Source organism: Mesoplodon bidens (genome assembly GCF_964165515.1).
Source record: "Mesoplodon bidens genome assembly, chromosome: 12".
In the NCBI taxonomy this organism is placed as follows: domain Eukaryota; kingdom Metazoa; phylum Chordata; class Mammalia; order Artiodactyla; family Ziphiidae; genus Mesoplodon; species Mesoplodon bidens.
Genome location: NC_138168.1, coordinates 78,285,890 through 78,299,945, shown reverse-complemented (window position 1 = coordinate 78,299,945; position 14,056 = coordinate 78,285,890). Strand labels below are relative to the sequence as shown.

Sequence of the window (14,056 nt, the reverse complement as noted above, 5' to 3'; positions counted from 1 at the left end):
AGAGATCAGAAGCTCTTTGTTTTATTAAAGGTAATATCTCTCTCCAAGTTACAAATTGGGTATGTTACATATACATTTATGTGTGTGTGTGTGTATATGTATTTTTTATCCTGACACTTGGGAAATGTTTGTAAAATACTTTAAATCCTTGCCAGTGTCATATAAATGTGAGGAGATGTCCAAAAAGATGACCTGGGTGCTTGAAGGGAAAACGCCCATCTTACAGTTCTATATATTCTAATATCTGATTTTGAGGAAAGATAGCCTTTGTTAGCCAAATAACTAAACTAAAAAGGGCCAGGGAATTAAAAGTACAAATCACTATGTTTGAAATAAATAAGCTACAAGGATATATGGTACAGCACAGGGAATATACCCAACATTTTATAATAACTATAAGTGGAGTATAACCTTTAAAAATTGTTTGAGTCACTATGTTGTACACCTGAAACTTAACCTGAAATTGTAAATCAACTATACCTCAATTTAAAAAAAAGAAAAAAGGACATGCCAGGCTGTGTTATGAAAGGGATTAAAAAATCAAATCAGATTAATGTTTTATCTCTTATGGCTTCAAAACCTGAAAGAGTTTTCTGCATCCAGGAAATAAAAACACAGAGGGAAAAAAATATCTTGAAATGATGAAATCCAAAAATCAAAGTGTTTACTTCCTTTTCTCACTGGCTCTGGGAGACTTAAGGTGAAACAGCAAAAGCTTTAAACAAATTACTGCAGAAGAAGGGGAGGGGAGCCTTTTGTAGAAGAAATTTCACAGGAGATTAATAGGATCTTATTGCCTTTCTCAGTTGTCAAAGTAAGCCTCAAACAAAGACCTTGGTATTAAGTTACTGTACTTAGTTTCTGCTCATAGAGGCAAGGCCTGCAGATGTGGACTGGTGCCGAACGCAAAGCCCTCTTCGGAAGCCCTTCGGGCAAGATCCATTCTCTGTCAGCAGTTGTCAGCATCTCCCTTTTCTCTTCGTGTCCAAATCCAGCAGCTCTCAGAGCTTTCCCATCGAGACAGTTGAGCGTCATTACACCCATGGATAAATGAGCCGCAAAATCTGACAGAGCTATCCTTCCCCTATAAGCAGATTTTTCAAACTCTATTTATCTTAAAAAGTTTTTGAGACAAACTTCTACACACCTTGGCTATACTTGTTAGAGTACTTTTGCCCCACGAGGGCCAGGTGGAAATTTGACTCATTGGGAACCAAATTAATTCTGCCAAGTGAATAAGGACGACCAGAGTGGCCATTTAATAAGGATCATCAACCAACTGCCAAAAAAAAAAAAAAAAAAAAGGCGCCAGGGAGGGGATACTTAATTTGAAAAGACCTAAATTTGAGTGCACCCAAGATGTTGAAGGTGATTACCATGCTCTGGATCTGGATACGGTGTTTCCTGCATCAGAGAAGAGGTACCTAGGAAGGCTAGAGAGGCATCCAAAGCCCAGGTGGAGGGACTGGCCCCTTAGATGAGGGATGCTCTGTCCTTCCAGCCCCAGCATTGGAAAGAGGCTTCCCAGGGAAGGCCCGGCCCGCAGAGGTTTAGTTTGACACTGGCATGCTGAGTGTTGACACCCAGAAGCCCAGTACCTCACTAGCCTTCCCAGAGATATGACGGGGGCCTGGGTGAGGACGTGTCTTGTGTGGATGCCCCCCCCCCCCCGCCAGCCTCCAGCCTCAAGGCTTCCCTGGTCTCTTAAAACCTCCATTAACTTCATCTCAGCCTCACTCCTATGGCCACACTCAGCATCCCCCTGTCGCACCCACCTTAAATCCCTGCTCTGACTCAGTCCTACAATCTACCCTCTCCTCTCATACACCCAGGTCAGCGCACCCCAAGGCTGCTGGCCTTCGGCAGTCTTAGGTCTATGTTCTGGCAGACCAGCTGGGACAGAAGACAGAGCTTCCCTCTCACACCACCCTGCTCAGGGCTGCGGGGCTTCACGTCAGCACGCTCCAGTGTGGTCGTCATCTCCCGTGTTCCCAGGCATTCCTGTCTAAGTCCCAAGAAGCGATAAACAGTGGTGTCACCTGTCGCATAGCTGCCACCTCGCACAGCCTGGCCGACTATGAGCCAGAGGCTCCACTCAGCCTAGCACCCCTGTGGCCATAGGAGAGGTCATAACTGACCCTTCCAATGCAACCATGTAGATGGGCGTGGGAGGGGAAGTTTCCAGGAGAAAGGGGGTGTCAGGCCCCAATCCCACTGGAGCTCAAGTCTTCTGACCAATCTGCCAGAACTGTGTGTGATTAGTATTCTGCAACCTTGGACCAGGAGTGGAGAAGTGGGTCATGGGACTGCTTCAAGGATGACATTGATTTCCAGTTCAGGATGATGCTGGACTCTGTGCCTCAGGTTCTTAACTAAATATGATGTTTCCTGTTTGGGTATCAGGTGCCTCAGTCCGGAACCCTGAAGCTGTCCCACCTACAGGAAGGGACATACACCTTTCAGCTGACGGTGTTGGACACTGCTGGACAGAGGAGCTCTGACAACGTCTCGGTGACCGTGCTTCCCGCAGCCTTCTCCACAGGAGGTGACAAGAAAGTCCCTCCCTCACATTCACAGTGGCCAACAGAAACCAGGTTATCGATGGAAGGGCGGTATTAAATTGGCATTTTATATTCTGACTGTGCATTACAGGGGCCCCTTCTTTTTATTTTGGCTGTTGTTGAATGGGAAAATCTTTACTAAAAATATGATTGTAAAAATAGGCTGCATTGGGCTTCCCTGGTGGCGCAGTGGTTGAGAGTCCGCCTGCCGATGCAGGGGACACGGGTTCGTGCCCCGGTCCGGGAAGATCCCACATGCCGCGGAGCGGCTGGGCCCGTGAGCCATGGCTGCTGAGCCTGCGCGTCCAGAGCCTGTGCTCCGCAACGGGAGAGGCCACAACGGTGAGAGGACCACGTATGGCAAAAAAAAAAAAAAAGGCTGCATTGTATTTTGGACTAAGTGACACTGCTGAATTGGGGCGGGGGAGCATTCCACACTCCAGGGGATGAGAGTAGGCTGTGTGAGCCACGGGACCCGAGAGATGCTCCATCTTTCCATGACTCAGTTTCGTAAAAGACATCTGGCTTTTCCAGGAGAGGATCTTGTTTAAAGGAGGGTGGTCTATTTGATATGTATGTTCAAAGACTGCAGCCAAGGAGTACATTTTTTTTTTTTTTTGCGGTATGCGGGCCTCTCACTGTTGTGGCCTCTCCCGTTGTGGAGAACAGGCTCCGGACACGCAGGCTCAGCAGCCATGGCTCACAGGCCCAGCCGCTCCGTGGCACATGGGATCTTCCCAGACCGGGACACGAACCCGTGTCCCCTGCATCGGCAGGCAGACTCTCAACCACTCCGCCACCAGGGAAGCCCCGCCAAGGAGTACATTTAAAACAAATTAAAATATATGCAGTGCATGTGTCAATTTAAAAGGACTATTTAAAAACTGTCATGGACACTTTACACAGATGCACAGATACGTTAATAACATAGCTCGACATATATATAATGCTTCTCACATTCTGTTGCCCAGTGTAAACTCATTTCTCTCATTTACCTGTTTCTTACTTTCCCAAACATCTACATTTCTAAGATTAGCTCATCAAGTTAAAAAAAAAACTTATATGGAACTCAGCAGCACTAAAGATATGGGGGTATGGGAGAGGGAAGCCCTCCCCCCAATTCACTCTGGAGAAGTGCTGAGATAGTGTATGTGTGAGGGTCCTGTCACTCGGTCAGCGGATACCTTCCCAGCATCTGCAGTGAACGGGAACTGTGTGCAAGGCAGTGGGCGTGGGTACTGCGCTCCACAGACCTAATCCCTGTCCATGTGTGGTGACCCTTCGCTAGCCGTGGCTCTAGCAAACCTGTAGCCTGTCTCTACATCCTTGATTCCTCAGTATTTGGATGGCAGTCAAGCCAGCAGTTGGGAGACTAAGAATAAAAAGATAGGATTTACTTGTACTTTGACTGATCTTCCATCAAAGACATGGGTCAGTGTGCATATCGGACATGAGGAAGGAGACCTTAGGATCCTAAGAGCTCCACCGCCTTGATAATTTGCCTTCCACAAAGATACAGCGCATTAGGAACATTCACAGTTAGGTTGGCTGACTCCTGTCCAGCCAAGGTTTAAGCTGACCATGAGGAAGGAGGGGTGACCGCCAATGGACAGGACAGACCCCAAACTCCAGTCCACTCACCGCAGCACCGTGAGTCAGCCACGGGGAGTGAGCCAGGCCTGCAGCCCAGCCCCCATTCAAGCAGTCCCTGCTTGCTGATTTATTGCAGCTGCACAGAAGAGCCAGTTACTCAGAACACACCTTGGAAAGCTGGCCATGTGCCAGGGCCGCTGCAAACAGCTGAAATCATCAGCAGTGGAAAACTCCTGGGCCCCGAGGGCTGTACTCCTGGGAACAGGGCTCCCTGGGCAAGGAGCCAAGTCAACTGCTGGTTCTGGGAGAAAAGTGCTCCTGGGAAGCTGTCATCCCCTGCAGAAATTAGAAAAGGGTTGTTTTTGTACAACTGAGGTGCATGGGAGGGAGAAACGGCCTGAGCTGATGGAGGCGAAGGGCTGACACCTCACCAGCTGCCTGTTGCTCTGGTTTACGTACTCAGACCAGTTTTCTGGGGCTCTCAAGGCCAGTTGCCAGTTGTACATTTCCGGCCTTTCTCAAGATGACGATAAAGTGTGTTTGAAGCTGCAGAGAGTGAGTGATGTGATTCACCTTTGATTACTGAAAGGCCGGTTGAGTATAGGTCTTACGTACGTAACGTTATACAGAAAATAAAAAGAATGCTATTGTATTAACTGCTGTCCAGAATCACTCACTGGTTAGACTGGAATAACAAACTACGAATTAAAGTTAATAAGATACTACATCGACACATTGAAAACAAGAGGTGGGGATTGAGAGAGTTTCTGTTCCCTCTATTATATATACAGATCTTGTGGTTAATGGCTAGCTTTCATGATAACCAAGGGTGACACTTTCTGGGGTAAACAGACAAGCACATACCCCTGCTTCTGTGATAAGTTGGTTCAGCTTTGGATATAGAGGCTGCATGTTTTCCAGCTTTGCAAAAAATAATCTATTCACAGAGCAAGCCAACAAACACCTCTAAGATGATCCAGATATGTGGTCTCCATAGAGAATCCCAAACAGACAGTCAAGACATTTTTAAGACAGAAAAGGAAATACCAGAACGTATATATTTTATTTATTTATTTATTTATTTATTTATTTATGGCTGCATTGGGTCTCTGTTGCTGCGCGTGGGCTTTCTCTAGTTGCGGCGAGCGGGGGCTACTCCTCGTTGTGGTGCACGGGCTTCTCATTGCGGTGGCTTCTCTTGCTGTGGAGCATGGGCTCTAGGTGCACAGGCTTCAGTAGTTGCGGCACGTGGGCTCAGTAGTTGTGGCTCGCGGGCTCCAGAGCACAGGCTCAGTAGTTGTGGCGCACGGGCTTAGTTGCTCTGCGGCATGTGGGATCTTCCCGGACCAGGGCTCGAACCTGTGTCCCCTGCATTGGCAGGTGGATTCTTAACCACTGCGCCACCAGGGAAGCCCCAGAACTTATATTTTTATTAATTTTTACTCTTCTTTAAATTTTCAGTCTATTTTATAAGATGGTTAATATGGTGGCACATGCATATGATTTATAGATTGGAGATAAGTATAGTCAAAAAGGTTTGGAGACCACTAATCTAGAAATAGATGGGTAAATTACTAATATGGATCTAGCTCCAAAACTACCAAGGAGTAAGGAAAGCCTTGAGATAGTTAGGATTTTCATGTCATGAGCTTAAGAAACGTAAGCAGAGCCTGCATCCTGCTTGGTGTCCACAGAGTTTGCCTTTACTTTTCCTCCCAACCCCTTCCCTGTGTCCGAAGCGGATTCTCCTTTCTAGGCCCAAGTTCTCAGCCATAAATGCTGGTTTCCTGCGTCCTCTTCTTTCTGCCACCATTTCTTTTCTTTACCTCTTCTTCCTCCATAATCAAGGTATCTTCGAATTGCCTTCCACCCAGATGGCCTCCTCTCCCAGCATTTTAATTGAACTTCTTTCCAGTAGAACGTTTCCAAGACTCTCTTGGGCGTGTATACTAGGCTCAGCCATTTGTCTCAGAAATATCATCATGTACCACCCTCCCATGAGCTGAGATAATAGTCTAGTCCATCTGTCCCTGGAGAATTACAGAATCCTTAAGACCTACTTTTAGCCTGATACTTTTAGTCTGCATCACTAGTGTCAGCAGTTGTTATGTCGCTATAACAACTATAAAGTAAAGTTGGCTTAATCTGGAGTTGGGGCATGCAGGGAATGCCTTTCAAGAAAATACATGTAGCTCTGAGGGTTAAAAACTCTTAAGAGCTCCAAAATGAAGGGAATTTCATTATTTGTAGAAAATAAATTCTTACCAGCTAGTAGCTAAAGATTCTGTTTATTCTTTACAGCACCATGGATCTATGGTGGCCAGCAAACAGGGTTCAATAGCAGAAAGTTGATCTCAGTAAAAATTATTACTTAGGAAACGTGAATGCAAGAATAGCATATAGAAAGTGGTGTCTATACAGCTGATCACAGATACATGAAGGAAGGAGCCCAGCTGAGCTCAGCCTAAATCATCATGAGAAAAATAAATGGCCAGCTGATACAAAAAAAAAAAAAAAAAAAAGAAAGTGGTATCTCTGATAAAACACGGTCAGCCAGCCAAGTACTGTGCAAGGGGTGAACCGGTGTTAGGTGGCCAGCTGAGGAGCTGATGGACGAACGGATGAATGCAGAGTGGGTCACCTGAGGGAGGAAACCCAGGGCTGGATGGGGAAGACCAGAGCTGCTGCTTCTCTGTTCTCACCTCTGAAGTATCATTGGCTTAGAGAAGGGCCCTAAGACAAAGAGCCGGGGAGGGGGAAGGGTGAGCTGGGACTAAGTGAGAGAGTGGCATGGACATATATAGACTACCAAATGTAAAACAGATAGCTAGTGGGAAGCACCGCATAGCACAGGGAGATCAGCTCGGTGCTTTGTGACCACCTAGAGGGGTGGGATAGGGAGGGTGGGAGGGAGACGCAAGAGGGAAGAGATATGTGGATGTATGTATATGTATAAATGATTCACTTTGTTATACAGCAGCAACTAACACACCATTGTAAAGCAATTATACTCCAATAAAGATGTTTAAAAATAATAATAATAAATAAATAAATAAGCTGGGAAAAAAAAAAGACGAAGAGCCCATGGTGATTCCTAAGAATTAAGTCAGGAAGGTCAAGAAGAACCCCCCTAACCTTCCCAGAACCTATTGCTTGAGCACAGACTGTTAGGTGTTCCCTCATTATCTGCATCTCTTTATCCAAATGCATTTCATTATATATATAGTCTCCGTTAATCTTGACACGGTAGAAGTCTTTCTTTCCTGCACTCCTGTGACTTGAGACTTGTTTACAAACAGGATGCTCGAATGTTTGCTCACGCTACCACTTCTTTTGTGATGATGGCTGTTGCATTGACATCACGCTGGCTTGCGATGGAGTGGAGCAGTGTCCTGATGGCTCTGATGAAGCTTTCTGTCAAAATCGTGAGTTGACTACATCACATTTTGGGGTAGAAGGGATGTCTGTATTGTCACAATAACTGCAAACTCAGTAGTGCTCTTTTTCTGCCTTGTTTCAAGTATAACTTCATGTGAATGAGCTATGCCTTAAATTAAATGAGCATTTACTATGTCTTTAATGCAAGTTACAGATGTCAAATTTTGATATTACTTACGTTTATAAGAAATTGTTTTCAATTTTCTAAAAGATTCTTCCCCATCCTAAAAATGCTGCTTAGCATATGCTTTTTTAAAAAACTGAAATGAGGGACTCCCCTGGTGGTCCAGTGGTTAGGATGCCGTGCTTCCCATGCAGGGGGTGTGGGTTCAAACCCTGGTTATTAGGGAACTAAGATTCCACATGCTGCACAGCCAAAACAAAACAAAACAAAAAAATAAAATAAAAACTGAAATGAGCTAACATTTTCTTTTGATAGATTTTTTAGAAAATTTATGACATGCGAGTGTGGTTAGTCAAAGCTGTAAATCAGTCTTATAATGCCACGTATATAAACGCTCACCGCAAGAAAGGAAGAAGAGCTGTGGAAAGTTTAATGAAGTACTGGTTTGAGCAAAGATGACGAATCTCAAAACCTAAGGTTTAAGTTGTGTCTTTGTCTCTTTCTTTATGTGAACTTTCAGAAAGCTAATTATTAGAAGAGAACTGATTACTCATTTGAAAACAAGAACAAATAGTTTTTTATGGGGCTCTGATATATCTTAGATGAATAGGTTATCATTCCCAAATGTCCATGACTTTAAATCTACTGCAAATTTAGTGGTTTTAGCTAAAGTTCAGAAAATAAACCCAACAACTGATAGTAGCTCTTTCACCCTCAGTGAGCCTTGACCGCAAGATGGTGACCCACACGGCTATGACACAGCCTAGACCCACCGGACCAAGCAAAGATGCAGGCAGGGGCTTCTTGCGGGAAAAGTCCCAGAAAGCCACCGCCCCAAAACAGCCACCTGTGTCATCAACCATGGAAAAGAGGAATCATTCTGCCTTTTGGGGACCAGAGAGTCTCACTGATCCTGGGATGCCAGGTAAGGACTTGAGGCAGATTTTCACAAAGAGTCTCATTTTCTATAATGACACTTGGCTCAAAATAAGGTTCTATTTGAAGAGTGTGAAGGAAATATCTTAAAAGAAAGGATGGAGTTAAAATGAAGAATTTGGCCAAAAAGAAAAAAAAACTTGACATTTTCTCTGATTATTTATAGTAAGGAACACCTACCAAATACGTTCATACATACGTACATATATACATACTCCAGAGGTATCAATACATTTATTTGTAAATAAGTTAGAGTTTAAAAGTTTCAACACCTATGTTAAGGAAACTAATGCCCTAAGTGTTAAATTTTAGGTTATTTTGCGGCGAAGCAGCATAACCCCTACCTATTTATGTAAATCATCTTCACACCAAACAAGTGAATGTGAAGAAAGTATTGTATTATGTTGAAATGGTTGCATGTGCTAATATATCAGTATTATGCCTCCAATTTAACTAAATCTATCATCTTTTGCTTTTCTAAAAATATGGCTAATAATATTTTAAAATTCATGCATACTCCTAAAGCATTACAGGATTCTATTGTTTAAAAATTTTTTACACATTTATATTTGCATGATTGTATGATAGGAGACAGAATATAGATTATCACATTTCTGTATGCTTTTGTGAATGTCTTTCAGTATTCAAACTCTGCATACATTTTACTGAAATAATCTGTCACTATTTCAATAACTACTTTATGAAACTTTTTTGTTCATTATAGAAGATACAGAAGTTTCAAATAATAAAAAAGGAAATGACTTAAAATACCACCCCTTTATTGATAACAACTTTGAATATTTTGGTATATTTCCTTCCAATCTTTTATCTACTTTGTAGATTTTATTTTTTTTATTTTTTTATTTTTTTTCACACTTTACAAAGAGCATCCTTTATTGTGCATAAAAGTCACTGAGAAAAATAAGGATCAGAGTCACTGGGATTTTCAAAGAGATGAAATGCACATAAACATAAAAAGGAAGAGAAGCCATCAAATATGGTCTAATATTTCTGTTCTTTAGGAACTATTCTGTTTCTGTCCAAATCAGGAAAGCTACTCTAAAAACACTTAAGTAGGGCTTCCCTGGTGGCGCAGTGGTTGAGAGTCCCCCTGCCGATGCAGGGGACGTGGGTTCGTGCCCCGGTCCAGGAAGATCCCACATGCCGCGGAGCGGGTGGTCCCGTGAGCCATGGCCGCTGAGCCTGCGCGTCCGGAGCCTGTGCTCTGCAACGGGAGAGGCGACAACAGTGAGAGGCCCGCGTACCGCAAAAAAAATAAAATAAAATAAAATAAAAATAAAAACACTTAAGTAGTAGACATTTTCGTTCCTATATGTATTATGTTCTCAAGGCATTTTGTCTTGTTTGATTTAAATTCCATATCATGATGTGGTCAAAAACAGACATATTTCTATTTTGAATTTTGAAAGTTAGAAAGGTCAAATAATTTTCAAAAAGAAACAGGTCAATACCAGAGTCAGGACTCATAATTAACATTACTAATTCTCTATCTCAAAATTTGACCATGAATGTTATCCATTATAAAATTTGAAAAAAATACAGTTGCTTTAGGTTGTCCTATTTAAAAGTTAGATCACAAAAATGACTTGTAACAATTGAGCATTGAGGATGAAATGTAAGATAATTTTATTTCATCACATTTCTGCTCTTATAAGAGTCATCTAAAGTGAGTATTTCTACAAGTCTCCATTCTGACCAGGGCATGTATTCTGGATAATGTCTCTATACATATATCCACTATATGGTTGTATAACTTACTGTTGATTTAGCATTTATTTAAATGTAAGCAATAAAGTACTTTAAATTGTTCTAGACAAAAGAAAATCAATAAGTAATCACCAAAGAAGGATATCTGTTCTACTCCCTGAAACAATATATTATCTATAAAATGTATTTATGTTAGAAATCGAAAACTTGAGAAGTTCTGTCTCTTCAAAGCTTCCTGTAAAATAAATGTGTTCAATTCTTACTTATATTTCCCAACACATGTGCATGCTCACATACAGATGCACATACAACATACAGATGCACATACAAACATTCAATAAGTAAAGGGGAAAATCACCTAAATAATCACATAAGAAAGATCTTTTTAAAGCCCTCAGAATGTGTACTATCACTATACAGGTTTGTGATTTGTTAAAAAATAGATCTAAATTCACCAAGTAAGCAAGATAACTTCATGATCAGTCTTCAGAATAGTTCTTAGAATTTAAAATTTCCTATAAATAAAATGACTTACAGATCTCTTTGTTACTCACATCACTCTGTTATTGGTCAAATCAGTCATACAATCAACTGGGTCATTCCATCATTGGATGAGTTGAATAATTTTTTTTATACAGCAGGTTCTTATTAGTCATCAATTTTATACACATCAGTGTATACATGTCAATCCCAATCGCCCAATTCATCCCACCACCACCACCACCACCCCGGACTTTGTAGATTTTAAAGTGCTTCGACACAAATATGTCTACAAAATATCCTACAAAAGGCTTTTCTTTCAGACAGTTTAGGTTAAGCGCCCTGCGGATGCCGTTTATTTTTGTTTATTCCTTGCTTATACTGCCACCTAATGGGAGAATTTTGCCACTCCTTCCAAACCTTGGGATTTGTTTGACTCCATTTTCTCCGTATGGAATGGCGAAGACAGTCACCTAAGAAGCAGAGTAAGGGGAGACCAGGTGTTTTGGGCAGCAGGGATGAAGTTGACAGAGAGAACTGAGTTCTCGGAGGCCACAATGGGTGAACTCTTGCTCCGTCACTGTGGACGAGAGGCACACATGAACGTGAATGAATTAGCTGAAGGCAGAGTGAAGACCAAAGGCCAGTCTCCTTCGTTAGGTTCTAGTCATGGCTCTGCCTTTAGAACCCTGAGTAATTGCTTCATGTCTCTGGACCTCAGTTTCCTCATCAGTTAATAAGAGCTTCAACCAGATGACCCCTAAGGCCCCTCTAGCCTGGTATCTGTTTGGGGGAATATGAAAAGCCTGATGCTCACGCAAGCCTCCATCCACCCTTGTCTGGCTAGATATTGCTCTGTGATCCCAGCTTTATCTCCTGGGGGTTGAGGACTCAGCCTCAGAACCCTTTTGCAAATAATGCTCCGGGCTGCCACCACCGGTTAATGATAGTTGACACCCAATCTGAAATATTTTTGCATCTCTATTTTTTTTTTTTTAATTTTTGGCCTTGCCGCATGGCACAGCAGCATGTGGGATCCTAGTTCCCCAACCAGGGATCAAACCCGTGCCCCCTGCAGTGGAAGTGCAAAGTCCTAACCACTGGACCGCCAGGGAAGTCCCTGCATCTCTATTTTTGTTCTTTTTGATAATAAGCCTTTGACTTGGGCTATGAAGACGTAAAGAATGGAGTTTCACAGATGCACAGAGATTAATATCCAGTTATTATTTATTCTATGTATTAGTTTTCCTAATCACTAAAGTAATATGTATTTACTGTAGAAAATTTGGAAAATATAGAAAACTATAAAGAAGAAAATTTAAATCATCTAGCAAAACTCACCATTAGCATTTTGTTGCATTTTCTTCCAGTTACTTTTACTTATATACGTACACACATACATTTATTCACTTCTAACAAAATTAGGATATTATTTTTACAAAACTTTTATTTTTCTCACTTATGAGTATTTTCATACATTATTAAATGTCCATCAAAACCACAAATTTTGGAAGTCCAGGGTGGGAATTCCCCGGCGGTCCAGTGATTAGGACTCTGCACTTCCACTGCAGGGGGCACGGGTTTGATCCCTGGTCGGGGAACTAAGATCCCGCATGCTGCGCGGCACAGCTAAAATATTACAAAAAAAAAAAAAAAAAAAAAAAAGTCCAGGGTAAAGAAAGTGGGAAAGAAAGAATAGAACCTTGAAAGTGTTAGAAAGGGCTCCCACAACACGTGGTTTCTGTTTGGACAACATCCCTCTTCTCCCTCCTCTTCTGTTATCCCTGAGACCACCAGACTGGAATCCCCAGCCTCCAATTTCATGTGATTTGAAATTATGTTCTATTCAGCATAACATAGTAGACTTAAACATGCATGATTGTTTGTGACCTGTGCCTGAGGTTTACAAGGATTATCAGCGAATACGGTAAATATGGACAAGTTAATTCTTCTGCTGCCTCCGTCCCCCGCAGACTGTGAGGATAAAGAACACTTAATCCATTGAAGAGACGCTAAAGAGATACTAAGATGAATACTAATAATGTGTACAGAAAGTAATGAGATGCAGTTTTCCATGTATCACATTGGCAAAGGTGAAAACATAATAATAATGCTTATAAGAGTACAGAGAGGGAGATACTGGGGGTCCAGTGGTTAAGAATCCATCTTGCAATGCAGGGGATGCCAGTTCGACCCCTGTTCAGCGAACTAGGTCCCACATGCTGCGGGACCACTGAGCCCGTGAGCCACAACTAGAGAGAAGCCCGCGCACTGCAATGAAGAGCCCATGTGCTGCAATAAAAGATCCCACGTGTGCAACTAAGACCGGATGCAGCCAATAAATATTTTAAAAAAAAGAGAGAGAGAGTATGGGACTTCCCTGGTGGCGCAGTGGTTAAGAATCTGGTTAAGAATCTGCCTGCCAATGCAGGGTATGTGGGTTCAAGCCCCGGTCTGGGAGGATCCCACACGCTGTGGAGCAACTGGGCCCGTGCGCCACAACTGCTGAGCCCGTGAGCCACAGCTACTGAGGCCCACACGCCTAGAGCCCATGCTGTGCAACAAGAGAAGCCACCGCAGTGAGAGGCCCGCCCACTGCAGCGAAGAGTGGACCCCGCTCACTGCAACTAGAGAAGGCCCGCGTGCAGCAACGAAGACCCAGTGCGGCCATAAATAAATAAATAAGACTTGACCTTTAGAAATAATCTGTAAAAGAAAGAGTACAGAGAAACAAGTCTCACATACTTTTGGTGGGATTCAAATTAGTATAGTCTCCAGGGGGCAGTTTCTGAAGCTTTGTGTGTATGCCTTGACCCAGTTATCCTGCCCTTGGGAATTTATCCCAAGCTTGTTACTAAGGATGAAGTTAAGGGTGTGTGCGAATATTCGGTTCCACCAGTGAACACACACTCCGTCTTCTTAGAATCGTCGGAGCGGATCACAGCGTCGCAGCGGGGCTTGCGCTTGCTTGGCATGCAATAGCACAATGGCTGTGCTGTTGAAGACAGTTGCAGTTGCAGGGCCTGTTGCCTGCGTGGCCCAGGTCATCCATTCCCAAGGCTGTCTGTCCCCTTGTATCTGACCCAGCCGAAGGAAAGAAATCTGGTCTCCAGCTCTGCAGAGTGCTAGGAAAGTGGCGGTGTATCCACATTCACACTGAATCTGCTTGTTTGTTTGTTTGTTTGTTTGTTTTTGT

General features: G+C 42.9%; 1 protein-coding gene across 3 annotated transcripts in view; it reads left to right on the top strand.

The window, feature by feature from the left end:
• The window catches only part of LRP11 (LDL receptor related protein 11), a 63,178-nt gene that overhangs the window by 17,652 nt on the left and 31,470 nt on the right, over window positions 1-14,056 (top strand). For all 3 annotated transcript variants that reach the window (XR_014017221.1, XM_081251146.1, XM_081251145.1), the window contains exons 3-5: window positions 2,404-2,545; window positions 7,454-7,579; window positions 8,435-8,641. Coding sequence is in view for 2 of the 3 variants with exons in the window: in XM_081251146.1 (XP_081107272.1) it covers window positions 2,404-2,545; window positions 7,454-7,579; window positions 8,435-8,641 (475 nt within the window). In the remaining variant the exon portion in view is untranslated. The remainder of the gene's footprint in view (window positions 1-2,403; window positions 2,546-7,453; window positions 7,580-8,434; window positions 8,642-14,056) is intronic.